This window comes from Sturnira hondurensis, unplaced genomic scaffold (assembly GCF_014824575.4).
Source record: "Sturnira hondurensis isolate 20B ecotype Veracruz unplaced genomic scaffold, ASM1482457v3 Scaffold0020601, whole genome shotgun sequence".
Lineage (NCBI taxonomy): Eukaryota > Metazoa > Chordata > Mammalia > Chiroptera > Phyllostomidae > Sturnira > Sturnira hondurensis.
The window spans coordinates 3,289,637-3,317,137 of record NW_028093232.1 but is presented as its reverse complement, the minus strand read 5'-3'; the positions used below and the strand labels follow the sequence as shown (position 1 = coordinate 3,317,137).

The 27,501-nt window shown below is 40.9% G+C and overlaps 1 protein-coding gene across 5 annotated transcripts in view; it reads left to right on the top strand.

Annotated features, from left to right (window-relative positions):
- Positions 1-4,315: 4,315 nt before the first annotated feature.
- RBMS2 (RNA binding motif single stranded interacting protein 2) overlaps positions 4,316-27,501 on the top strand; it is a 48,525-nt gene continuing 25,339 nt past the window's right edge. For 2 of the 5 annotated variants that reach the window (XM_037030020.1, XM_037030018.1), the window contains exons 1-4: positions 4,317-4,654; positions 4,765-4,832; positions 5,785-5,872; positions 24,806-24,972. In XM_037030020.1, the coding sequence (XP_036885915.1) occupies positions 5,807-5,872; positions 24,806-24,972 (233 nt within the window). In that variant the 5' untranslated portion in view covers positions 4,317-4,654; positions 4,765-4,832; positions 5,785-5,806. Of the gene's footprint in view, positions 4,655-4,764; positions 4,833-5,784; positions 5,873-24,805; positions 24,973-27,501 lie in introns of all 5 variants that reach the window. The other 3 variants (XM_037030022.1, XM_037030019.1, XM_037030023.1) reach the window with 3 other exon arrangements.

Here is a 27,501-nt window from a genome sequence, read left to right as displayed (position 1 = left end):
AGTCCCACCAACAGGGCACTAGCACTCCCCTTTCTCCATGTCTTCACCAGCACTTGTTTGTTGATTTATTGGTGATAAATAAAGAAATAGACATCCTGACAGGTGTGAGATGGTATATCAGTGTCGTTTTTGCATTTTTATGATGGTTAGTGACCTTGAGCATCTTTTCATATGTCTATTGGTCATCCACACACAGTTCTTATTACTCACAGTGGTTATAAAAAAAAAGTGTACCATATGGCGAGTTTTGACAGTGTATACACTTGGGAAATGACCACTACGATCAAGATATAAAACTTTTCCATTAACCCCCAAAGTTTCTTCCTGCTGCTTTGCAGTTGTCCACCTTCTCCATCCCTGGCGCCCGTCACCACAGATTCCGTTTGCCTTTTCTAGAAGTTCATACACAGGGAATCACTTAGTACTGTACACTGTGTGGTAGGCTTCCTTTGCTTCAAGTAATGTTTTGGAGATTCATCTGTGCAGTTGCTCGTATCAGTAGTTCATTCCTTTTCACAGCTGATTCCGTTGCATGGAGTAACCACAGTGTGTCCATTCTCTTGTTGATAGACATTTGGTTGTTTTCCGTTTTGGACTGTTACCAATAAAGTTGTGAAGTACATTTGTGTATGAATCCTTGTGTAAACATATTTTTCATCTCTCTTGGGTAATACCAGCAGTAGAACAGCTGCGGGATTTTATATAATTTGATTCCTATATTTCTTTACTGTCTGGCAAAGGACAAGTATATTTGAAAATTTTGTTAGGATATTCCCTGCTATTTTTGACCAAAGTATCTGTTACTATAGAAGAGAACACACTTGCCCTGGCTGGTGTGGCTCAGTGGCTTGAGCACAGGCCTGAGAACCAAAGGGTCACTGGTTTGATTCCCAGTCAGGGCACATGCCTGGGCTGCAAGCCAGGTCCCCAGTAGGGGGTGTGTGAGAGACAACCACACATTGATGTTTCTCTCCCTCTCTTTCTCTTTCCCTTCCCCTCTCTCCAAAAATAAATAAATAAAATTAAATCTTAAAAGAAAAAAGAAGAGAACACACTATGAGCACTGATATTTAGGGTGTGAGATAAATAACTCTTCAGAGTTGTCTGTCTTTTGCCCTGTTTTCCAGTCAGTTAAATCAAGGAATTGAGAGGCTAGCTACTCCTTCCCAATTTCTAGTTTTAGACCAATTCTGTCATTCCATCCTCCATTAGAAGAGGTAATGGGTCGGCTTAGTTGTTTGATGCATCTCTTTAAATTTTCTTGCTTAAGGAAGCTTATATGTTAAATAAACTTTTTCCCACTTCTCTCTGTTTTTTTTAAATTTTTATTTATTTATTTATTCTTAGAGAGAGGGGAAGGGAGGGAAAAAGAGAGGGAGAGAAACATCGAGGTGAGGAACACCCGTTGGGGTTGCCTCTTGCATCCTGACTGACAAGGACCAAACCCCACAACCCAGGCACTTACCCTGACTGGGAATTGAAGCTGCAACATTTCGCTTTGTGGGATGACACCCAAGCAACTGAGCGACACCACTCATTTCCTAACCGTGAAATAAATTTGATTTTTTGGTTTGCTTCCATGAGTCTTTTGTGCATACAATTTAATCGGTGGCAGGAAAGACAACCCACAGAGAATGTTAATAGCTGACAAAAAAGTGTCCTTGGCCCTGATCTACCTTGGTCAGGTCTCTGAACCACATTCAGAGCTTCAGTAGCAAACTGGCCCTTCCTCACGGCTTTCGGACACTCGTACCACACCGACCTGGCTCCAGCTGAATGTCTGACTGGGGCACATCTGCAGGGAACCCACTCTTGTGAGTTCTCCACCCTAATGCAGTGGGGCCAGCAGGGCACACAAACATATTTCAATGTACGGGTCATGGTTGATTCAGCCGACTCCTTTACCCAAGGCACTTATTTAGAAGTGTATTATTCTGGAGAAATCACAAACCAGTCTACATTAAGTCAGGGGTACAAATGTCCCTTTCCAAGAAAAGCTCCAAGTAAACACTTACTTTTCTTTTTCATCTCAACACAACTCTTGGGTTGTAGACTTGTTAGAACTGAGGATTTGAGAAACTTTGACTAAATCTAGGAAAACATGGGCACTATAATGGACAAAGCAGATTGAGGGGCAAAGAAAACACACTGGAAGAAACAGGATTCTCCTTCCTCTCATATGCTTCCGAACCTAACTACAGAACTCCATTACCTTCTCTGTCACTCCCACAAAAACCCCATAACTTTCTTAAGTTTTTATTTTTTTAAAGATTTTATTTATTTTTAAAGAGGGGACGAGAGAGAAAAAGAGATGGAGAGAAACATCAATGTATGGCTGCCTCTCGCACACCCCGCACAGGAGCCCTGGCCCCAACCCAGGCGTGTGCCCTGACTGGGAATGGAACCAACAACCCTCTGGTTCACAGGCTGGCGCTCAATCCACTGAGCCACACCAGCTGGGGCTTTTTAAAATAATTTTTTATTGAATTTACTGGGGTGACATCGGTTAATAATTTACACAGATTTCAGGTATATGATTCTATAACACATCATCTGTGTATTGTATCGTGTTCAGCACCCCAAATCAAATCTCTTTCTCTCACCTTTTATGCCCTCTTACCCTCTTCTACTCCCCTTTCTTTCTCTCTGGTGATCACCACACTGTTGTCTGTCTATGAGGGTTTTTTCCCTTTGCTTAACCTTTTCACCTTTTCCACCCAGCCCCCAAGTCCCCTCTCCCTTTGAGTCATATAGTCTTTTGAGTGTAACTAAGGCACTAGTTTTTGGAAGTGCTCACTTTAGATCAGGAAACCTGGGTTGTATGCTACCCAGAGGGCACACACTGGGAGGCAGCAGAGAGATTCATCACGACGGAGCAAACATCCGCTGGGTGCCCACCGAGTGCTAGGTGCCTTCTTATGTGTTGCCTCATTTCATTTCTCTACGATTTTAGGAAGTAGATACTATTCATTTACTTTGTTTTACAGGTAAGAAACATAAGGCTCAGATATGTGAGGTAACTATCTTAGCATCACTCAGCTTGTGAGTGACAGAACTAAACCAGAACTTAGATTTGATCCCAAATGCCAATGAAGTGGGTATTATCTCATTTTGCAAACGAGTGAATTAGAGATATTAAGTAACTTGGCCTGAAGTCACATAAATGGTGACTAACAGTGGTATCTGGATTTGAACTCATGTCTACTTCTTTCCAAAACTTACGGTTTTAACTATTTCCAATTCTTTAAAAAAATTTTAATAGACTTCTATTATTTTAGTTGATTTTAGAGAGGAAGGCAGAGAGAGAAAAAGAGAGATCAACTTGCCGTTCCACTTATTGATGCATTCATTGGTTGCATTGATGCATTCATTCTTTTTTGTATTTTTTAAGGTTTTATTTCTTTATTTTTAGAGAAAGAGGAAGGGAGGGAGAAAAAGAGGGAGAAAAACATCAATACGTGGTCACCTCTTGTGCACGCCTCACTGAGGACCCAACTTGCAACCCAGGCACATGCCTCAACCAGGAATTGAACCTGGTGACCCCCTGGTTCGCAGGCTGGCACTCAGTCCATTGAGCCACACAAGCCAGGGCTGGTCGCTTCTTGTATTGTCCTGACCTGGGATCAAACCCTAAACCTTGGTGTATCAGGACTACACTCGAATGAACCGAACTACCCTGCCAATACCTACCTGTTTTCAATTCTAAGATATCATTGAGCAGGAAGAAATGTAATAGAACATAACACACTGAGAGTATTAGAATTTTATAAATCAATTTGACTGCCATTACAAACCCCATTATAAATCAAACCTTAAAAAGTTAAGGGGTTTTTTTTGGCCCTGGCTGGTATAACTCAGTGGATTGAACATGGGCTGTGAACCAAAGGGTCACCTGTTCGATTCCGAGTCAGGGTACATGCCTGGGTTGCAGGCCAGGTCCCCAGTATGGGGCACGTGAGAGGCAACTACACGTTGATGTTTCTCTCCTCTAAAAATGAATAAATAAATATTTCTTTAAAAAAAGTTAAGGTTTTTGTAGCACATCCTTAGGCTAAAGGAGAAAACATGGACTAAGGGCCTAAATGGTAAGGATAACTTGGAATATAATGAATGAGAATCTCCGAGGGTAGAAAAGGGACTTGAAAAAAACACGGTATCCCTGAGAGATGCCTCTATTAACTTATTTACTGCATAGCTGCTGTGCTTCCACTCTCTGCTGCAATTCCCACACTGAGGCTGTTCCCACCCTTCCTGTGTCCCCTGAGCTGAGCAGGCACTTCCTGTCCCGTTGGAAACGAAAGTCAGCGACTGGGGGTGTGGTGTGTGTGTATTTACTCTGCAGAACGTAGTACTGTCTGTCCTGTTATCATAGCAGAAAGTCACAGGAAAGCTAGAACAGAGACCGGAACTTGGTTTAAGGGAGGATTTGAGTGTGCTGGTTACTGTGGCAAAGGAGAGAGGGTTCGTTTATGTCTTAACAGAGTATCTGTGATGGCAGCAGGTGGGCGTAAGCGAGTTGAAGGCTTTCATTCTGCATCCCTGTCCCCCTTGGACTGGTAGGAGTTACTGGGTACCACTCTCAAATCTCTGGTTTCCTACAATTTTCTTTTCCCATTAAGACTTCTTTTGCAGGACACTCCTTTGAATCTTAGAGGTGAGCGTTGCAACTGTGTGAGTTTTTCACTCTGTGTTCTTCTTTTCTAAGAACTTCGTATTTTTAGTCTTTATGAAACATGCTTTTTAAATAGTTGTTTTTTTCTACAGCTCAGAGACAACTGGAAGCAAACATCTCCACTCTGCGAACTCCAGCTTGGGCATAAATTCCAGGTTGGGTGAGTAACTCTAGTTGTCTCAGCTTCATGGACCTTGAAGACTGGGGAATAGTGGGACTCAGAGTCTAATAAACAGCCAAAGAAACCACTAGGCAGTTACATCCCAGGAAAGCCAGGGCAAAAGGAAACCACTAGGTACCACGTTTTCTGACATAAGTCTAGTTTGATAATTCCTTCTGAAATTTGGAGTCCTACCCGGAGGAACCTGAAAAGCAGCGAGACGCCTCGGCCCATTGGCATGACCCGGGAGGCTTAGAACTGTCCAAGGACCTGAAATGCGTTGTTGCTGCTCATATTCTGTTTTTCTGTCTCTCTTCTTTGGTGAGCTCTCCTGTTTGTTTTTTGTTCTTAGACTGAGATCACTGTGCATATAAATCGTGTGTGGGGTGGGGTGGGGGGAGTCCTGAGCTCATCTCGCATATTCTTAGTATGGTTTTCTTCCCATGTTTTCCAAAACAGTGTGTCCCAGAGGCCCCTTTAAAAATCAAGCTTGAAATCTTCTTATGGCTGACATTTAAGGGAAAAGTCATTCTCATTGTCTTTTCATGAGAATCAGAACTTGTTTGTAGAGGAAAGGGGATGGAATGGAAAGGGGTAGACCTAAGAACTTTTCTTTTGTTTTAACTACTAAGCTTTTGAAAAATTAAAAAAAAATAACATCTTGGGCATTAGGACCCAGTGGTAGTGCCTCATTCAGACTCTGGGTTAACTTCTCTCAGTGACGTCAACAAGCGGCCCTAGCTCATTCTTTACCCACCCCCCCTCCTCATTTCTTTCCCTCTTGCTCCTTTTCTCCCCCTTCTCCTCCCCTTCTCTTCACCCTCTCCCTCCCCCTCCTTCCTTCCCTCCCTCTTTCTCCCTCTCTCTTTCTCCCTCTTCCCCTCTCCCTCCCTCCCTCTCTCTCCCTCTCTCTCTCTTCCCCCTCCCTGTCCCTCTTTCTCTCCTCTCTCAGCTCCCTAATATTAAAGAGAAAAATGCTGCTATCGGTGACTTCCAGACCTGGGATTTCGACTTTTGGCTATAACAAGAACAACAAAAAGGTAGGGAAAAGTGTGGTTTGTTTTTTTTTTTTTTTTTTGGAATTCAGCTACTTCCTTTTCTGGGAATCGGGGAGTGCTCTTGGCTTTAACATTCTCCTGAAGACAGGAAAAGGATTCCTTTCTCATCTCAGCACCTCTCCCTTTTCCACTTTCTGGCATCTTTGCTCACCTGGTTCTGAAGTTCCAGGAACTGTACAGTCTTTGAGGCTGGAGAAGGCAGGGGGACTAAAAACAAATCAAGCTTGCAAGTTTGTATCTTTGAGAAACAAAGTTGGTCCGACTTCCTGCTGATACGGCCAGTCTCCACAGGGATAACATGTCATCTCAGACACCGGCCCCCAGCCTGTCCCCTCCAATGTCATTTTATCTTTCTGATTAAGTGTTTCCATTCTTCCCCTCCCCACCTTCCTTCCTACCCATTCTGCCAGCATTATCGGGCAGCAGAAATACCCAGTGAAATCACAACAGCTTCGTCCAGAACTGGGTATACTCTTCTAGACCAGACAGAGACCCTACCCAACCTGCACCGAAGGAAAGGAGCCGTAAGGGAAGACGTACTTTAGGATTAAGGCAGAGAGGTCTGTGATTCTTCGGGTTTTGCTGCTGCGCTGGTACTCCGAGATCTGTAGATAGCCAGGCTCAGCCCGCATCCTTGGAGGCTTTAGGATTAACCTGAGGCTGCCAAAGAGTTGTGCTGTGCTTGGGCATGTGAGCAGTCTGGAGAGAAGAGGACATCATGCCCGCATTTCCCAGGGACTAACCTTGGCAGTTTCAGGCATCTCAGGACACACGGTGCTGGATCAGGAGGGACTTCGTGCTGTAGCAGAAAGACCGCCTACCCTCTCCCGGTGTTGTCACTGTTCTTTGAGTAAAAAAGATACCCTAGGCATTTGGGGGTCTTTTGATCACCGGAGGAAGTAAGTGTTGGAGGGTAGGAAAGAATTCCTGCTGCTTTCTCATATAACTAGAGAGACTATTACAGGTTGATTGGTTGACTGATTGATTGATTTTAGAGAGGGGAAGGGAGAGACAGAGACAGACAGATGTGAATTTGTTGTTCCACTTATTTATACATTTAATTGGTTGATTCTTCTGTGTGCCTGACCAGGATCAAACTGCAGGCTTGATGTATCTGGATGCAGCTCTCACCAAGTGAGCTGCCCGGCCAGGGCTATTACAGGGAGATTTAAACAGAGAAAAAGAGAGAGTGTGTGATCAAGGCAGTGGGCAATAGACCCAAAACACTTAGTGCTGGCTTATGGGTATTAGTTTGTATGGGACTCTTTCTGTTCGTATCCTTAAAAAAAATACGGGTCCATTACTGGTTTTCCATGATCTATACACATGTGTATATGGATTTATGGTTTTGATAAAGGGATATTCCATCTGTCTTTATTCTTTTCAAATCTTATATAGCACTATATGAAAGTTTCTTTCCTAATTTTTCCCCTCCAAGTGTCTCTGGTTACTCAGACCTATTAAAATAAGGTAAAATGAGTTACAGGAATTAGTTGTTTTCCTATTAGGGGTTTCATGTATTTGATGCTATCTAAAATCTTTTTTTAGTTCTCTACTCTCTTTCTCTCTTACAGTATAAAAAAACATTTAACTATTTTCTAAATCTAGGACAGTATAGGGGCCAAAGAGGTACGATTATGGATTTGGATTTAAATCTTCTATCTCTTTTTGATAACTTGTAAGGTTTGAGAAACAATTCAGGAAACATTGGTGGAGGGATGCATGCTCACATACTCACTAAAGTATTTGTCAAGAATTCTTTGGGTTCTTATAGGTCAGTATGACCACATTCACTTTGTAGCTGTATATCTGACTCCTTGTGTGTGCACATAGGCTCGTGAACATTGGATCTATTTAAACTAAAGCATCACTACATTGCTCTTTGCTTTTGTGTTGAAATATAGGGTTTAATGTGTTCATTTCTCTTTTGAGCAGTGTTTTGGATGGAGTTGCTCATGTAATTTGTGCATACTTATACCCAAGGTTTAATTTTTTTTTTTAAAGATTTTATTTATTTATTTATTTTTAGAGGGGAAGGAGAGAGGTAGAGAAACATCAATGTATGGTTGCCTTTTGTGCATCCCCTGCTGGTAGTTAGCCTGCAAGGAACCGGCTTGCAACCCAAGCATGTGCCCTGACTGGGAATCGAACCGCGATCATCTGGTTCGCAGGCCCGCGCTCAATCCACTGAGCTACGCCAGCCAGGCAAGGTTTAATTTTTAAAGTAACTTTTATTAGTTTTTTATTATTTATTTTTTAAAGATTTTATTTATTTACTTTTAGAGAAAGGGGAGGGAAGGGAGAAAGAGAGGGAGAGAAACATCAATCCATTGCCTCTCATTCACCCCCAGCTGGGGACCCACAACCCAGGCCCACAACCCAGGCACGTGCCCTGACTGGTAATCCAACCTGCTATCTCTTGCTTTGCAGGCTGATGCTCAACCCACTGAGCAACACCAGTCAGGGGTAGTTTTTGGTAGTAAATATAAGACATGCCTATTCAAAACAAAGCAGAAACAAAACTTAAGCATAAAGAGGTATATAAAATTAAAAATCAGGTCTTCCCTTTATGTCCTGAAGTTTATTACCCAAATCTCACCCCTCAAGGACAGTAACTCGCAGTAGTTTGGTATAGGTATCCCGCCACACTTTTTCTGTGACCAGGATAACTCATAATCTTGATATTGGATTATTTACCATTTCTATTAAGAACTCAGTTTCTCAAGTAGAACAAGTCTGCAATAAAGTTTTTGGACCTGTTGAAACATTAAAAAAAATGAAAGAACAATAAAATTCTAAACTTCTGAAAAAGTATAAATTATAAATATCTGCTTTAAATAAAAACACACAGAGGCCAATGGAATAGAATTGAGAGCCCAGAAAGAAAGCCATGCATATATGGGCAACTAATTTATGATAAAGGAGCCAAGAATAGACAATGGAGAAAGGAAAAATCTCTTCAATAAGTGGCGCTGGGAAACTGGACAGCCATGTGCAAAAGAATGAAACTAGATACTGTCTTATAACATACACACAGATTAGCTCAGAATGGATAAAGACTTGAATATAAGACCTGAAACAATAAAACACGTAGAAGACAACATAGGCACTAAGCTTCTGGACATTGGTCGCCAGTGGTGTTTTTGGAATTTGACTCCAAAGACAAAGGAAACAAGCAAAAATAAATGAACGGGACTCCATCAAACTAAAAAGCTTCTGTACAGCAGAGGAAACCATCGAACCAAAAAGGCAATCCACCACATGGGCGAAGATATTTGCCGATGATACTTCCAAGAAGAGGTTAATACCAAAATATATGAGAGAACTCATACAACTCAACAACAATAAAAAACAAATAATAGGAATAAAAAACAGGCAAAGGATCTGAATAGACACTTTTCAAAGGAAGGCATATGAAAAGATGTTCAACGCCACTAGTCATTAGGGTAACGCAGATCAAAACAACAAACATGTGATGCCTGATAAAGGCAGAGTCTTTCCCAGGATGTGATGCCAAATACCCTCTCCTTTCTCTGCAATTAAAATAATCACAGAAGTGCCCTGGCTGGTTGGTATAGCTCAGTGAATTGAGCGCTGGCCTGTGAAGCAAAGGGCCGCTGGTTCGATTCCCAGTCAGGGCACATGCCTGGGTTGCAGGCTGGGTCCCCAGTGGAGGACACATGAGAGGCAACCACACAGCAATGTTTCTCTCCCACTCTTTCTCCTTCCCTTCCCCTCTCTCTAAAAATATACAAAATATTTAAAAAAATAATCACAGAAGGGGGAAGATGGGGATTTCAACCAGAGATTCTATAAAATAATGTGGTACATTTTTAAAAAGCATCTGTTTTAATGCCCCTCAAGTATTCTTGGTTCATTAAAAATAAAAAAGACTGCAGTAAAAAAAGTCTGCGTTCTAGGGTCTCCACACTGCTTCTTCACCATGTGCCAGAGTTGCCTCAGTGGAGAGATTTGAATGTAGGTAAGACTGAAAGAGGAAGTGTTTGGGACTGAAGGAATTTCAGACTTGTAAAGGGCCTGACCACGCCTTCCCTGACATCATCTTCCTGGCATGTGTTATTATAATTTAACTCCTCAGAGCATCAACAACCATTTCCTTTGGGGAAAAAAGAAAAGGGACTGGGATAATTTGGAATAATTTGGCCTTTCCTAATCTATTTCATGTAAATTTCTGTTTTCTCTTTATCTTATACTGCAAACCAATGACGGGAGGGAGGCGATGATGACCGAGACTGATTCGGGGGCTTTGCCAAGTCTTTCCTCTTTTAGAAGCTTGAGTTACCTGAACGTTTCAGAAGTGTTTAGTCAGGAGAGAAGAAAGTGAGAAGCAATACTGTCATTGTTTATAGTTCTAACAGAATTTTTTTTGGTGTTTGCTACATTTTCATCTAGTTCCCATCAAATTAAATTTAGTAGAGCTGTGGACTAAAAACTTCTAGTTTTAACTTCCCTTGGCGCTGCCTACTATTAACTCTGTTACCAGTTATTACCGAGGGGGTTAAAGTTTAGTGGCAGTGTCTTTCCAGTGACCCTTTCTTGCCTTTTTTAGCACTACTACACTAATTTATGCTCTCATTACAGATTATCTTTACTTTTTTTAATAAGATTTTATTTATTTATCTTTAGAGGGGAAGGGAAGGAGACAGGGAGAGAAATATCAATGTATGGTTGCCTCTCGTGAGTCCCCTGCTGGGAACTGGCCTGCAACCCAGGCATGTGCCCTGACTGGGAATCGAACCGTGACTGTCGGGTTCGCAGGCCCACACTCAATCCACTGAGCTACACCAGCCAGGGATCCTGTATAAAAATTTTTAATGCCTGTATATTACCTGCTAAACAAAGTTCAAATCCTTAGCCTAGTACCCACTATTTATCCAGCCTTTCCTTATCTTCTCCACCTTGCCCTGTCAACTACAAAGACTAGTATCAACTACGTGTTTCTCAGAAAAGGTTAATTTAGGAAAAGAAAGGATTGCAACCCACTACAGTCGTGGCAGTTTACACTTCCCCATGTGCCAGGATGGAGAGGTACTTAGAGGGGAAAAAGAGAAGTTAAGGGGAAGGGCAATTACAACCAAAGAGCTTCATTTAAGCAGAGAGTTCTTCCTGTGGGGTTCCCTGGATGCCACAGAATTCGAGAACTCCTCTCATAACCCCAAATTCTTCCACAGAAACCTCCTGACCAACCATATTCACTAAAGTCTCAGTCATAATCTTTCCCCTCCCCCATGGCTCCATTACTTTCGCTCTGCTTTAGCCAGTTGTGTTACCTGTAGTTCTCTGGACACACCCTTTGATTGCTGGTTTACATTTCTCATTCCATAAGAAAATATGCTGTAAAACAGAAAAATATAGACAAGAATCAGGACAGGGAAAATAAAGATTAGAATAAGAGGTCAGTTGGAATTAAATGCAAATATGCAAATCAGAGTTTTATCCTGAAAGATGAAGACTGAAGAAGAGTCATTGATTTTGTCAGTGTAAAGGTGGTTGGTGACGTTGACAATTTCAGAGTGGAGAGCAAAAGCCAGGCTGGAGTGTGTTGATGAATGAAACAGGTAAGGGAGGGTATACGAGGTGGGTATAGACCAGTCTTTTAAGAAGTTTGATTAAGATGGAGAGCAGAACTGAATTAAAAAGATAGGTTAAAGATCTGAATTGATATTTCTCCAAAGAAGATCTATAAATTGCCATGAAAAAATTCTCAGCATCACTGGCCACTGAAGAAATAAATGCAAATCAAAACCTCAATGAGGTAGTCACTCCACACCCACTAGGATGGATGTAATAAAAAAGAGAGGTAATAACGTAAAATAATTGGACCCTTCACACGTTGCTGGTGGGAGTGTGAAATGGTGTGGCTTCTTTGGAAAACAGCTTGGCATTTCTTTAAAAGATTAAACATACTCCTGGCTATATACCTGAGAGAAATGAAAATACGAGTCCACACAAAAACCTGTACATCTCTTTTCATAACAGCATTGTTTATAATAGCCCAAAAGTGAAGCCAACCCATATATTCCTCAACCAATGAATGAATAAATAAAATACTGCACATACCCATACAATGGAATTTGAAATTGATTCAACAATAAGAAGGAATAGAGTACAGATACAGTCTGCAAAATGGACGAACCTTAAAAACATGCTAGTGAAAGAAGCCATTCACAAAAGCCCCCACATATTTTATACCTCCATTTATGTGAAACATCCAGAATAGGCAAATCCACAGAGACAGAAAGCAGATTAGTGATTGCCAGGTCTTTGTGGAGGGGCTGGTTGGGGGGAAATGGGGAACAGCTAGTAAAGAGTGTTGGGTTTCTTTTTAGGATAATGAAATGTTCTAAAACTGATTGTGGTAGTGGTTGCACAATTCTGTGATGTGAATACCATTTAATTTATAGTTTAAATGGGTTAATGATATGGTATACAAATTATATATCAATACAATTATTTTTAAAAAGACGGGGAGTAGAGAAATGAGGTAAAGGCTGGCAAAGGATGGCGATGATGTTAAAAGAACTTTCTTAAAGATGGGAGATATGGGAGCCAACCTGTAAAAAGAATCATGAAGAGTTACACTTATTTTCCAAATATATATGGTTGTTTTTTTTTTAAAGATTTTATCCATTCATCTTTAGAGGGGAAGGGAAGGAGAGAAGGAGAGAAACATCAATGTATGGTTGCCTCCCATGCATCCCCCACCGGGAACCGGCCCGCAACCCAGGCATGTGTCCTGACGGGGAACCGAACCGCAATCATCTGGCTCGCAGGCGCGCACTCAACCCACTGAGCCACACCAGCCAGGGCCAAATATATATGTTTATATTCCTATCCTTCCCACTTCCTCATCCTTCGGTTGTTGTGCCTTAAGTATTCAGCCTCTGATCCTTTTGTTCCTTCCTTTTGGTTTGGCCTTTCTGTTCATTTGCTCACTCCGCCCACGTTCATTAAACCACTCCAGCATGGTAGGCCTTGGGGTGTGGTAGGCCTCCAGCATGATTGTGGCCCTTTAAGAGCTCACAGTCAAAATTGTCTCTCAAAACCCTACATATCTCTAAGGTCAGCCAAAATGTTACCTTTTCTGTAAAGCTTCTCTAAAATCTCCACCTTTCAGCCCCTTTTTTTCCTGAGCCTCCATAATATTTTATATTTCATGTAAGGTATTTCTATAATTTTGTATTGTATGGGAGTCATTCAGGTGGTTGTTTTATCTTCATTACTGGAGCATAAACTTAGGAAAGGTTATTGAGTGTATTATTCTCCAAAACACCTGGTACAACTTCTTCAGTTTGTCTAGTAGTTACTTTGAAAATGCAGGATTCGACACAAATGACACCCCTTTTTATTACAAAACATAAGCATATAATTCTGTAACATAACAACATCACACTCAAGCATAGCATATAACATTTTAGGTGAAATGTTCAAATTAAAACTATACATTATTACACCCATATTATTACCCTACCAACCACACACTCAAGCAAGCTTTACTTCTGTTGGACTTGTATATCCTAATAAATGTAACTCAGCTCATGTGAGGCATTAAATTAAGGTTAAGCAAAGGAAGGCAGTGCAAATTGTGAAATATGGAGTTAGACAGAGCTGAGTCGAATGTGGCTTTCAGCCCTGGCCAGTGCGACTCTGTTGGAGCGTCCTACTATAAACCGGAAGGTCGTGGGTTTGATTTCTGGTTATAGCACACTCCTGGGTTTCAAGTTCAGTTTGGTTGGGGTGTGTGCAAGGGGGAGTTTGAGGGGCAACAGATCAATGTTTCTCTCTCTCTCTCTTTCCCTTCCTTCCCCTCTCCCTAAAAAAAAAAAAATTGGCTTTTGTCACGTACTAGCTGTGTGACCTAAGTTTCTCATTTCTTAGACTCTCTGACCTTGAATTCTTCATTTTAAAGTACTGATATACTTTACAGGGTATTTTGAAGATCAGTAATACTTATATTTATAATCACATATCAGCATGTAAATAGACTTATTTCTTTTATCAAAAAAACCCAACATCTTTTTTCTTGGTGCCCCTTCTTCCTGCTGTGGCCTCATTTCTCTTCTGCCCTTTATAGTAAACTATTTTGAGAGAGTTGTTTATTGAAGACTATGTATTGGCTGTCCCTGATTTATTTTCTGTCATTATTCTTTATTTTATTATATTTACTGTATTATTTGATAATACAAAGGTTACATGTATGGTATTTTGCCATGTTTTTGTGTGCATTATACACAGGATTATCATACCCATGTATAATGTGCACCCTTATTTTTCCCTCAAAAATGTGGGCAAAAAGGGTGCATTGTACATGGCAAAATACAATAACTATAAAGCATAATAATAAGAGGAAGACCTGTAAATCCATCTTCCAAATCAAGGACTGGAATCATTGCCTATAAATTGTGTGTAGTTGTGAGTTCCTCCCCATCCCATCTCCCACTCCTCTGGAGGTAACCACTCTGCTGAACTTTATATTTGTCATTATATTGCTTTTTGAAAAATCCTCACCCGAGGATATGTTTGTTGATTTTAGAGAGAGAGTAAGCAGGAGAGAGAGAGAGAGAGAGAGAGAGAGAAACATCAGTCGGTTGCCTCCAGTACTGGTTCCAACCAGGGATTGAACATGCAACCTAGGTATGTGCATTGACTGAGACCTAAACCCACAACCTTTTGGTGTATGGACGGTGCTCCAACCAGCTGAGCCACCAGCCAGAGCTGTCATTCTATTGCTTTTAAAAACAGTTTAAAAGCACACTTAGTTTGCTTGTTCCCATTGTTCTAATACTATAGAACGATGCTTATTATAATTAATATTATCAGATGAGAAATTTTACAGGTAAAAAAATGAGATATATAGAGAGAATAATCACATTGCTAGCGAATGGCCTAGCTGGGATTTGAACCCAGATAGTCTAGTTCCTTATCTACCCTCCCAAGCACTACCATATTGCCTTATTTTGGTACGTAGTCTTCTGGTTTTTTTCTTTTTACTAGATATTTTCATGATTCATTTATGTTGTATATAGCTGTGGCTTATTCATTTTTCAATGCCATATAATATTTCATTTTGTGAATATACCATAATTTATCCATTTTCCTACCAGTGAGCTTTTGGATTGTTTTCAGGTTTATTTGTTTTTGCTAACATTGCCACTCTAAACATTTTGATATATGTGGTAGATTTGTGTAAGAATTTCTCTTGGATTTATATCTAGGACTGGGATTGCTGAGTTTTAAGGTATGTGAATACTCATTCACCTTTAAGAAAGAATGCTAAATTTCTTTCTAAGTGTGCCAAACTTGTTCCCATCAATAGTATGTAAATTTTGAGGTAGATTCACATCCTCTATTTGTTGATAATGTCAGACCTCTCTCATTCTTTCTTAAATCCAGTTTAATTAGGCTTTTACCCCACCACTCCACCAAAACTGCTCTTATGAAGGTCTGCAATGGCTATTTATTTATTTATTTATTTATTTTTAGAGAGAGGGGAGAAGGGAAGGAGAAAGAGAGGGAGAGAAACAGCAATGTGTGGTTGCCTCTCACACACCCCCTACTGGGGACCTGGCCCACAACCCAGGCATGTGCCCCGACTGGGAACTGGACCGGCGATTCTTTGGTTCTCAGGCTGGCACTCAATCCACAGAGCCACACCAGCCACGGTGACGTTCATATTCTTTAATGGTCATTCTTAACCCTCATCTTACATAACTATTGTCAACATTTGACACAGTCAGTCATGTACCTTGATTTGGTTTACAGAACACCACACTCTCCTGTTACTCTAGTATCATGGCCTCTCTTCTTCAGGCTCCTTCCCTCCTAATTTTCCTGATCTCTAAATCTCGTAGACTCAGCTCTTGAGTTTTTCTGTCTACACTCCTCCCTCCATAATTTTATTGTCTCATAGCTTTAAATATCACCCATATGATGACAACTTTCAAATTATATTTCCAAACTGGCCTACCCTCCTGCTTTCCAGACTCATGTTTAATATCATACTTGACATCTCCATTTAGATATTTATTAGACATTTCAAATTTAACACGTTTAAAACAAAGCTCCTGACTGCTTTCTGCCTCCCAGCCCCGCCGAAACTGTTCTTCACACTGTCTTTTTCATCTCTGTGAAGGGAACTTCATTCTTCCAGGTACTCAGGTCAAACCTTGATTTATCCTGACTCTTCTCGTTCTCTTATGGACCTGTCTCAGAGAGCATCATACTAGCACCTACTTTATTGGTACATAGTTAATGATCATTAAGGTTACCAACTATGACTAAAATCACCCATGAAGGAAATGATTTCCTTCTTTTTATTTCTATTTGCATACGAACAACTTACAGTTTCTCTCATCTTAAAAACAATATATATGAGCCCTGGCTGGTGTGGCTCAGTGGATTGAGCTCTGGCCTGAAAACCAAACGGTTGTTGGATTGATTCCCAGTCAAGGCGCATTCCTGGGTTGCGGGCCAGGTCCCCAGTGGGGTGTGTGTGGGAGGCAACCACACACATTGATATTTCTCTCCCTCTCTTTCTCCCATCCTTCCGCTCTATCTAAAAATAAATAAATAAAATCTTAAACAACAACAACAATATATATGGCCCTCGCTGATATGGCTCAGTGGATTGAGCTCTGGCCTGTGAACTGAAAGGTTGCTGGTTCAATTCCCAGTCAGGGCCCAGTCAGGGTACATGTCTGGTTTGTGGGCCAGGTCTCCCGGCGGAGGCATGTGAGAGGCAATCGATTGATGTGTCTCTTACACATTGATGTTTCTCTCTCTATCTTTCTCCTCTCCTTCCCCTCTAAAAGAGTAAATAAAATCTTTAAAAAATAAAAAATATATATACATGTGGAGCCCTGGCTGGTGTGGCTCAGTGGATTGAGCGCTGGCCTCTGAACCAAAGGGCTGCCACTTTGATTCCCGGCTAGGGCACATGCCTGGGTTGCAGGCCAGGTCCCCATTTGGGAGTGTGCGAGAGGCAACTACACATTGATGTTTCTCTCCCTCTCTTTCTCCTTCCCTTTCCCTCTTTCTAAAAATAAATAAATAAGCCCTGGCTGGTATAGCTCATTGAATTGAGCACAGGCCTGCAAACCAAACAACCGCAGTTCGATTCCCAATCAGGGCACATGCCTGAGTTGTGGGCCAGTTCCCAGCAGGGGATGCAAGAGAGGGAACCATACATTGATATTTCTCTCCCTCTCTCTTTTCCTTCCCCTCTAAAGATAAATAAATAAAATCTTAAATGTAAAAATAAATAAATAAATAAATAAAATCTTTCTATATATATATATATATATATATATATATATAATCTGCAAATCACATATCAGCTAAGGAGTTAACATTCATTTATGTATATATATATATTAAAATATATAAAGAACTATAACTTAACAGCAAAAAGCAAACAACCCATTAAAAATTGGTCAAAGGATTTAAACAGACATTTCTCCAAATAAGATATACAAATAGACAAGTACATGAAAAAATGCTCAACATCATTAATCATTAGAGAAATGCAAATCAAAACCACAATGAGATAGTTTATAGAAACTATAAAAGGGAGAGGCTGGGGAGAAGGGAGAATGGAGAGGTGTTTCGTAATATATGTAGACTTTCAGCTTTGGGAGACGGAGAGTTCTGGAGATTGGGTGCAAAACAATGTAAGTAAATGTACTTAACACTATTTTACTATACACTTAATGGAATAAAAATGAGCATTATGCTAAGTGAAATAAGCCAGTCAGAGAAAGATAAGTACCATATGATTTCACTCATATGTGGAATCTAATGAACAAACTGAACGAACAAACAAAATAGAAACAGACTCACACATAGATAGAGAACAGACTGACAGCGCTCAGTGAACAAGATAGTTGCAGGTCTGGGTGAAAAAAGTGAAGGGATTACGAAAAAAAAGACTGACTATGGAAGTGGGGAGCAGGCTGGGTGGAGCGAGCAAAGGGAGGAAAGTGGAACAACTGTAACAGCATAAACAAAAAAACATTAAAAAATTTCAAAACATCACTGGCTAGTGTGGCTCAATGGACTGAGTGCTGGCCTGTGAACTGAAAGGTCTCTGGTTCGATTCCCAGTCAGAGCCCATGTCTGGAATGCAGGCCAGGTCCCCACTAAGGGGTGCATGAGAGGCAACCACACATTGATTTTTCTCTCCCTCTTTCTCCCTCCTTTCCCTTCTCTCTAAAAATAAATAAACAAACACAATTTCTTTTTAAATTTCAAAATGAGGAAACTCATTGACACAGACAACAGTATGGTGATTACCAGAAGGAAAGGAGGTTAAGGGAAGGTAGAAGAAGGTAAGCAGGGATAAATAGTGATGGAAGGAGACTTGACTTAGGGTAATGAACACACAATACAACATATACCTGAAACCTATATAATTTTATCCACCAATGTCACCCCAACAGATTCAATAAAAGTATTTAAAAATGGTAAATTTTATGTATGTTTGTTTGTGTGTGTTTATGTATACACAAACTCAGGAAAGATGCTTGGTATAATTTCATTATTTTTAAATTTCTTGAGACTTGTTTTGCAACCTAACATGGGCTCTGTCATAGAGAATGTTCCTTGTACACTTGAGAAGAAGGTACATTCTGTTGCTTTTGGATGGAATATTCTGTTAGGTCCATTTTGTCTAGAAAAGTTTAAGTCCAATGTTTACATATTGATTATCTTTCTGGGTGATCTATCCATTGTTGAAAGTGGGGTATTGAGGTCCCTTAGTATTACTATATTGTTGTCTATTTGTCCTTTCAGATCTGTTAGTGTTGGCTTTATATATCTAGATGCTGTGATATTGGATATATTTTCACAATTTTTATATCCTCTTGATGAATTGACCCCTTTATCATTATATAATGACCTTCTTTGTTTATTGTTACAGCTTTTTACATAAAGTATTTATTTTTTTTCTGATACAAGCATAGCTAGCCTCACCTTCTGTTAGTTACTGTTTGTGTGGAATGTCTTTTTCCAGCCCTTTGCTTTGTTCCTGTGTGTGTCCTTGTAACTGAAGTGAGCTTTTGTAGGCAGGATATAGTTTGGTCTTGTTTTTTTTTTCTATTCAGCTACTCATGTTTTTGATTGGAGAATTTAACCATTTACATTTAAAGTAATTATTACCAGGTAAGGACTTATTGCCATCTTGTTTATTGTTTTCGGCTGTCTTGTAGTTCCTTTTTTTCTTCCTCTTTTGCTGTCTTCCATTATGAACTGATGATTTGCTATAGTATTATACAGGCATATCTTGTTTTCTCATGTTTTGCTTTATTGTGCTTTGCAGATATTTTTTTTGTTTTTTGTTTTTGTTTTGTTTTTTGTTTTTTGTTTTTACAAACTGAGGGTTTGTGGCAACCCTCCATCAAGCAAGTGTGTTGGAACTATTTTTCCAACAGCCATTGCTCACTTTGTGTTTCTGTGTCATATTTTGGTAATTCTCACAATGTTTCAACCTTTTTCATTATTAGTATATTTGTTATGTTGATCTGTGATCAGAGATCTTTGATGTTACTACTATAATTGTTTTGTAGGGCCACAAACTGCTTCTATTAAATATAAGAAAAAATTTAATAGATAAATTTTGCGTGCTCTGACTGCTTCATACACCAGCCATTCCCTTTTTCTCTCTCCCTTTCCTCCAGCCTCCCTATTCCCTGAGACACAACAATATTGAAATTAGGCCAATTAATAACCTACAGTGGCCTCTAAGTGTTCAAGTGAAAGGAAGAGTAGCTCGTCTCTCACTCAAAATAAAAAACTAAAAATTATGAAATTCAGTGAGGAAGGCATGTTAAAAGCTGACACAGGCCAAAAGCTAGGTATCTTGCACTAGTCAGCCAAGTTGTGAATGCAAAGGAAAAGTTTTTGAAGGAAATTAAAAGTGCTACTTCAATGAACACATGAATGATAAAAGTTTGAAGCTAGTAGAGGTTGGTTCATGAGGTTTAAGGACAGAAGCGATCTCCATGATCTAAAAGTACAAGTGAAGCAGCAAGTGCTGATGTAGAAGCTGCAGCAAGTTATCCAGCAGATCTAGTTAAGATAATTAATAAAGGTGTCTACACTAAGCAACAGATTTTCAATGTAGACAAAACAGCCTTATATTGGAAGAAGATGTCATCTAGGACTTTTATAACTAGAGAGAAGCCAATAGCTGGCTTCAAAATTTCAAAGGACAGGCTGACTCTCTTGTTAGGGGCTAATGCAACTGTTGACTTTAAGTTGAAGCCAGTACTCATTTTATCATTCCCCAAATCCTAGGGCCCTTAAGTAGATTTAAGCTAAGTCTACTTTGCCTGTGCTTAATCACTGGAATGACAGTCTGTATGACAGCATATCTATTTACAACATGGTCTACTGAATACTGTAAACCCACTATTGAAACCTATTGCCCAGAAACAAAGGTTCCTTTCCTAATATTACTATTCATTGACAAGGCACCTGGACACCCGAGAGCTCTGATGGACATGCACAATATTAATGTTGTTTTCGTGGTTACTAACAGCATTCATTCTGCAGCCCATGGGTCAAGGAGTAATTTTGACTTTCAAGTCTTATTATTTAAGAAAGATATTTCATAAGTCTGTAGCTGCCACAGTTAGTGATTCCTGTGATGGATCTGGGAAAGCAAATTGAAAACTTTCTGGAAATGACTCCCCATTTTGTATGCCATTAAGAACATTTGTGATTTATGGGAAGAGTCAAAATGTCAACATTAACAGGAGATTAGAAGGAGTTGATTCCAACACCCATGAGGACTTTGAGGAGTTAGGCTTTGGTGGAAGAAGTAACTGCAGAACTAGAATTAGTGGAGCCCCAAGATGTGACTGAATTGCTACAATCTCATTATAAAACATACGAGCAATTGCTTCTTATGGATGAGCAAAGAAAGTGGTATCTTGAGATGGAATCTATTCCTAGTGAAGATACTGGCAAGATTGTTGAAATGACAACAAGGGATTTAGAATATTATATAAATTTAGTTGATAAAGCAGCAGCAGGGTTTGAGAGGATTGACTCCAATTTTGAAAGAAGTTCTGTGGCGAAATGCTATCAAATAGCATTGCATGCTATAGAGGAATTGTTTGTAGAAGGGAAGTCACTCAAAGTGGCAGACTTCATTGTCATCTAAAAGAAACTGGCACAGCCACCCTGGCCTTCAGCAACCCCGACTCTGATAAGTCAGCAGCCGTCAACACTGAAACCAGACCCTCCACAGCAAAAACGGTTACAAGTCACTGAGGACTCAGAAGAAGCTTAGCATTTTTTAGCAATAAAGTGTTTTTAAATTAAGGTATGTATAGCACATGATTTTTTAAAAAACATAGTACTATTGCACCTTAGTAGATTACAGTATAGTGAAAATATAGCTTTTATATGCACTGGGAAACCAAAAAATCTGTGTGACTTGTTTTATTGCAATACTCGCTTTGTTGTGGTGGTCTAGAACCAAACTAACCTGCAATATCTATGAGGTATGCCTGTACTGATAAAGATAGAGAAATACCTGCCTTAACGTATTTTAGCTGAGTAAAGATGTTTTTTAAACAAAAGATTATTTATTTTTAGAGAGAATGGAAGGGAAGGAGAAAGAGATGAAGAGAAACATCAATGTGTGGTTATCTATTGCACACTCCCAACTGGGGACCTGGCCTGTAACCCATGCATGTGCCCTGACCAGGAATTGACCAGCAACCTTTCAGTTCATAGGCCAGTGCTCAGTCCACTGAGGTACACTAGACAGGGCTTGAGTGAAGATTTTTAGTTTAAAATTTGCTAAAGCTCAGAGGCATGAACTATAAGAGGCACATTTCTTATTAAGATTCTTTAGGGGGAGGATTTTCCCTCGCTTATATATATGGTTCTCTTTTTCTTTTGTTACTAATCCAATTCCTTACCATCACCACCACCAAAATGAGACAGAGAGAAAGAGAGATTGAGAGAGAGAGAGAGAGAAACCTGGAGATGAAACTGGCATTTTAAAGTAATTTCAGGAACTTCCACCAAGATGGAGGCGTTGGTGGAAACACTGTGCCTTCTCCCCCAACAAGTGTGAATACAACAAAGGTTTAGTAAACAAAGATGCAGCCAAAGAACAGAAAATTGAACTATACGGAAGTCCAAAAACAATGAACCAAACCGTTCAACCAGGACCGGTAAGAGGGGCGGAGCCAGGAGCAGAGCAGGGTCGAGCAGGAAAGATCCCCTGACCCAGGCGCGCAGGCAGCCATGGGTCAGCTGAATGCTGACTGTGTCACACATTCGCACGCAGATAAACCAGCAAAGGAGTGAGCAGTGAGACTGACCGCGCGGGCCCTGGCAGCAGGAGATGGCAGAGGGGACCACTATTGCTTTCCTTTGACCCTGCCCCCACATACAGCCTCACAACCCAGCAACTGAGTTGCCCTGCCCTGGTGAGCACCTAGGGCTCTGCTCCTCATACATAACAGGAATGAACAGTCCAAAATATGGCTCAAGAAGAACTCAAAGCCCCAGAGCCAATACTTCTAAGCAACCAAGAGATAACCAACCTGTCAGATGCACAGTTCAAAATACTGGTGATCAGGATGCTCACAGAACTGGTTGATTATAGTCACAAATTAGAGGAACATATGAAGGCTAAACTAATTGAAATGAAGGGAAATGCACAGGAAACCAATAGTGATGGAAAGGAGACTGGGAATAAAATCAATGGAGTGGACCAGAAGGAAGAACGAAATATCCAACCAGAAAAGAATGAAGAAACAAGAATTCAAAAAATGAGGAGAGGCTTAGGAACCTCTAGGACATCTTTAAACATTCCAACATCTGAATTATAGGGGTACCAGAGGGGAAAAGAAACAGCCATGAGTGGAAAACTTATTTGAACAAATAATAAAGGAGAACTTCCCCCGTCTGGCAGAGGAAATAGACTTCCAGGAAGTCCAGGAAGCTCAGAGAGTCCCAAAGAAGTTGGACCCAAGGAGGAACACACCAAGGCACATCATCATTACATTAGCCAAGATTAAAATGAAGGAGAGAATCCTAGAAGCAGCAAGAGATAAGGGGACAGTCACCTACAAAGGAATTCCCATCAGACTGTCAGCTGATTTCTCAAAAGAGACCTTACAGGCAAGAAGGGGCTGGAAAGAAGTATTCCAAGTCATGAAATCCAAAGACCTACAGCCAAGATTGCTTTATCCAGCAAAGCTTTCATTTAGAATGGAAGGCCAGAAAAAGTGCTTCTCAGATAAGATCAAATTCAAGGAGTTCATCATCACCAAGCCCTTATTATATGAAATGTTAAAGGGACTTATATAAGAAAAATAAGATGAAAAATATGAACAATGAAAGGACAGCAAACTCACAGTTATTAACAACCACACCTAAAACAAAAGCAAACCAAGAGGACAGCTAGATCAGGAGTGGAACCATAGAAATGAAGAACACATGGAGGGTTAGCAACAGGGGAGTGGGAGGAGGAGAAGGGGAGAGAAGGTACAGAAAATAGCATAGACAGTAGGTAGAAAATAGATAAGGGGGAGGGCAAGAATAGTAGGGGAAATATAGAATCTAAAGAACTTGAGACTCATGGTCATAAACTAAAGGGGGGGAATGGTGGGGGAGGGGGTGTGCAGGGTGGAGGGAAATGAAGGGGGAAATAGAACAACTGTAATGGTATAATCAATAAAATATATTAAAAATAAGTAAATAAAGTAATAAAGTAATTTCAAATAGATTTATACTATCCAGTACTTTAAGCCAAGGGAGACCTGAAGTATTAGTGTGATACAGTAAAATGTACTGTTATAGGTAATTATGCAAATTTAGAGTGTTATAAACCAAATGTAAACACTAAAAGCCTACTTAGAGCATAAGGACATAAAATGTGCCATGAAGGAATGAATCCATGCTCCAGACAACCTGGTATTTCGTCTCTAACAGCAGTACCTCCAAATGTTAAGCAGGGTCTGGTGGCCTGTTTTGGTATCAGTAGTGAAAGATTAGAGAAGTTTCACCCATCCTGGATTTCTGGACCATAATAGGTCTGCTATTAATTTATTTAAACTTTTAAAACTTGTAACTGACTTATAATTGACTAACCTCCAAATACCACTATAAAACATTTCATTTTTTGCTACCTGACATGGTAATCAGTATTTCATTTTATTTGTCCAACTTTATAATCATTTTCAAGCTTTTGCATGTATTTTACAGTTCTCATATTCTACAGTTTTATGAATCATCTATGTTCAACTTATTTATGCCTTGATGATTTAATACATTTTTATTATTTCTTCGTTATCATTTTTTAAAGATTTTATTTATTTATTTTCAGACAGAGGGAAAGGGAGGGGGAAAGAGAGGAAGAGAAACGTCAGTGGTGGTTGCCTCCTGAATGCCCCCCACTGGGGAGATGGCCTGCAACCCAGGCATGTGCCCTGAGTGGGAATGTAACTAGTGACCCTTTAGTTTGCAGGCCAGCACTCAGTCCACTAAGCTACACCAGCCAGGGCTCTTCATCATTGTTTAATGGAACCTAGATTGTATTAGTCTTGTCTCATGACACAATTTACTTAAGAGGGATACATTGTTCTCTACCATCTGTGTGATGAAAACATCCCTTTATAAGAAAGCACCTTTTTTCAAAACCTTTAACAAGCTTATTTGGCCTCTCATTATTCCTGAAAGATAGGTAGGACAATTATGTATTTACTTACTCTATGGCAGACAGGAATTCCTTTTTTTTTTTTTAACTCTCCTATTGAGTTCATTGCTGTTACAGATTGAAATCATTCTTTCCAAGGGGCCAGGATCTTCCTCATTCTCCAACATCTAAATGTATAATCCTTTTGACCTTCTGCTCTTCATGTCTCCTTGCAGCCATATGTGTCATTGTCTCAGCAGATGGCACCACCTAGTCCAAGCAACAGTACCCCTAACAGCAGCAGTGGGAGCAATGGAAATGACCAGCTGAGCAAAACCAACCTCTACATCCGGGGATTGCAACCGGGCACTACTGACCAGGACCTTGTCAAGCTGTGTCAGTCGTAAGTTGGGGTATGTGTGGGTAGGCTTCCAGGGACAGTATAGATTTGGTGATACTGGCTTCTTGCCAGATACTTGTATCCTGAAATGCAGTATTATTTTGGTTCTACCTCTTAGTCATAAGGTTTCTCAGCAGCCCCTCTTAAAGAAATTCTACTTGCTACTAATATATAAAAGCTTTGTGTTTCTCTGAGGAAAGCCAGGATAAGGCTGGCCTTTGACGTCTAGCATATGACTTCAGTTCTAGCAGGTTCTAGAATTGATGATCTTGGTGGAAAGATTCCTATCCTTACACCTTGAATAGAAATGTTCAGGGTGTCCAAAAGTATTGACTAGAAGGCAGTGAGAGCTGGTGGTGGGTTATAAGAATGTGGGACTAGCCCATTGGATTGTATACTCAGGAGAGTTCCTGTTGCTAGAGATATTCCTAGTGAACTAGAGGAGCACTTGAATTACTGGATAAAGAAGGAGGTGGAGAAAGAGGCTGTCAATTTGCATCTACTCCCTAAAGACTTTTGAGGTACTTCCATGTGGATTTGAGTTGGGAGGTAGAGAAAACGACCATGGAATTAGCCCAGTTAAGAATGCTAAGAAGGGCCCTGGCCGGTGTAGCTCAGTGGATTGAGCACGGGCCTGTGAACCAAAAGGTCGCAGTTCGATTCCCAGTCAGAGCACATGCCTGGGTTGCAGGCCAGTTCCCAGCAGGGGACTCACGAGAGGCAACCATACATTGATATTTCTCTCCCTCTCTCCTTCCCTTCCCCTCTAAAGATGAATAAATAAAATCTTAAAAAAAAAAAAGAGTGCCTGTTCAAAAAAAAAAAAAGAATGCGGGGAAAATCGCAAGTGTGCAGAAATGCTAGCTCATTTCCTTCTGGCAGAAAAATGTTTCTGCCAAAAAAATAGCAGAGTTGGGGGAATTATTAGAGGAAAACGTCTGGGGGTGGGATGGGAACATTAATAGGGAATAGGAAAACCAAATTTGGGTTAGTGAATGGCAGAGAAAAATAAGAATCTTTGATTATGTAAATTTACCATTTTAAGGAAACTTTGTTTTGAAGTATAACAAGTATATGTAAAAATGCACAAATCATAAGTGTATTTTCAAAACAATGAATTTTCGCAAGGTGAACTCACCCTTATTGTTACCAAGTCAAGAAACAGAACATTAGGACTTCCGGCCAAGATGGAGGCGTAGATAGATGCATTGCGCCTTTTTGCACAACTAAAAGGAGGACAACAGCAATTTAAAAATAAAAAAACAACCAGAACTGACAGAAAATTGAACTGCATGGAAGTCCAATAACCAAAGAGTTAAAGAAGACACACTCACTCAGACTGGTAGGAGGGGTGGAGGTGGGCAGCCCGGAGGAGAGGACTCACAGCAGGGAGGTGGCTGGAGAACCCGGGCAGGCAAGGCAGTGGCTGCTGGATCCAGCGAGGCAGTGGATTGTGGAGGGGCGCACAAGGCTGCAGCTGGCTAGCAAGGTGGCGGCTGGTGGAGCAGGCGATCCCACATTCACTTGCAGATAAACCAGGAGAAGCAACTGGGGAGCAGGGCGAACTGCGCAACCCAGGGCCCCAGCTCCAGAAATAAAGCCTCAGACCACCGTTTGNCCGGCCAAGATGGAGGCCGGAAGATGGATGGTAGATAGATGCATTGCGCCTTTTTGCACAACTAAAAGGAGGACAACAGCAATTTAAAAATAAAAAAACAACCAGAACTGACAGAAAATTGAACTGCATGAATTGAACTGCATGGAAGTCCAATAACCAAGGAGTTAAAGAAGACACACTCACTCAGACTGGTAGGAGGGGTGGAGGTGGGCAGCCCGGAGGAGAGGACTCACAGCAGGGAGGTGGCTGGAGAACCGGGGCAGGCAAGGCAGTGGCTGCTGGATCCAGCGAGGCAGTGGATTGTGGAGGGGCGCACAAGGCTGCAGCTGGCTAGCAAGGTGGCGGCTGGTGGAGCAAGCGATCCCACATTCACTTGCAGATAAACCAGGAGAAGCAACTGGGGAGCAGGGCGAACTGCGCAACCCAGGGCCCCAGCTCCAGAAATAAAGCCTCAGACCACCGTTTGAAAACACCTGTGGGAAGCCCTGGCTAGTGTAGCTCAGTGGATTGAGCGCGGGCCTGCGAACCACACAATCGTGGTTCGATTCCCAGTCAGGGCACATGCCTGGGTTGCAGGCCAGTTCCCAGCAGGGGACCCACGAGAGGCAACCATACCTTGATATTTCTGTCCTTCCCTTCCCATCTAAAGATAAATAAATAAAATCTTAAAAAAAAGAAAACACCTGTGGGGGTTGAGACAGGTGTAGGAGAGACTCCCCAGCTTCATAGGAGAGTTCGTTGGAGAGATCCACAGAGTACTAGAATGTTCGCAAACCCACCCACTCACCTGGAAATCAGCACCAGAAAGGCCCAATTTGCTTGTGGGAAGCAGGGGAAGTGACTGAAATCCAGCAGAGAGGGGACCAAGTGCCATTGTTTCCTCTAAGACCCCTCTGCCACATAAGTGTCACAAC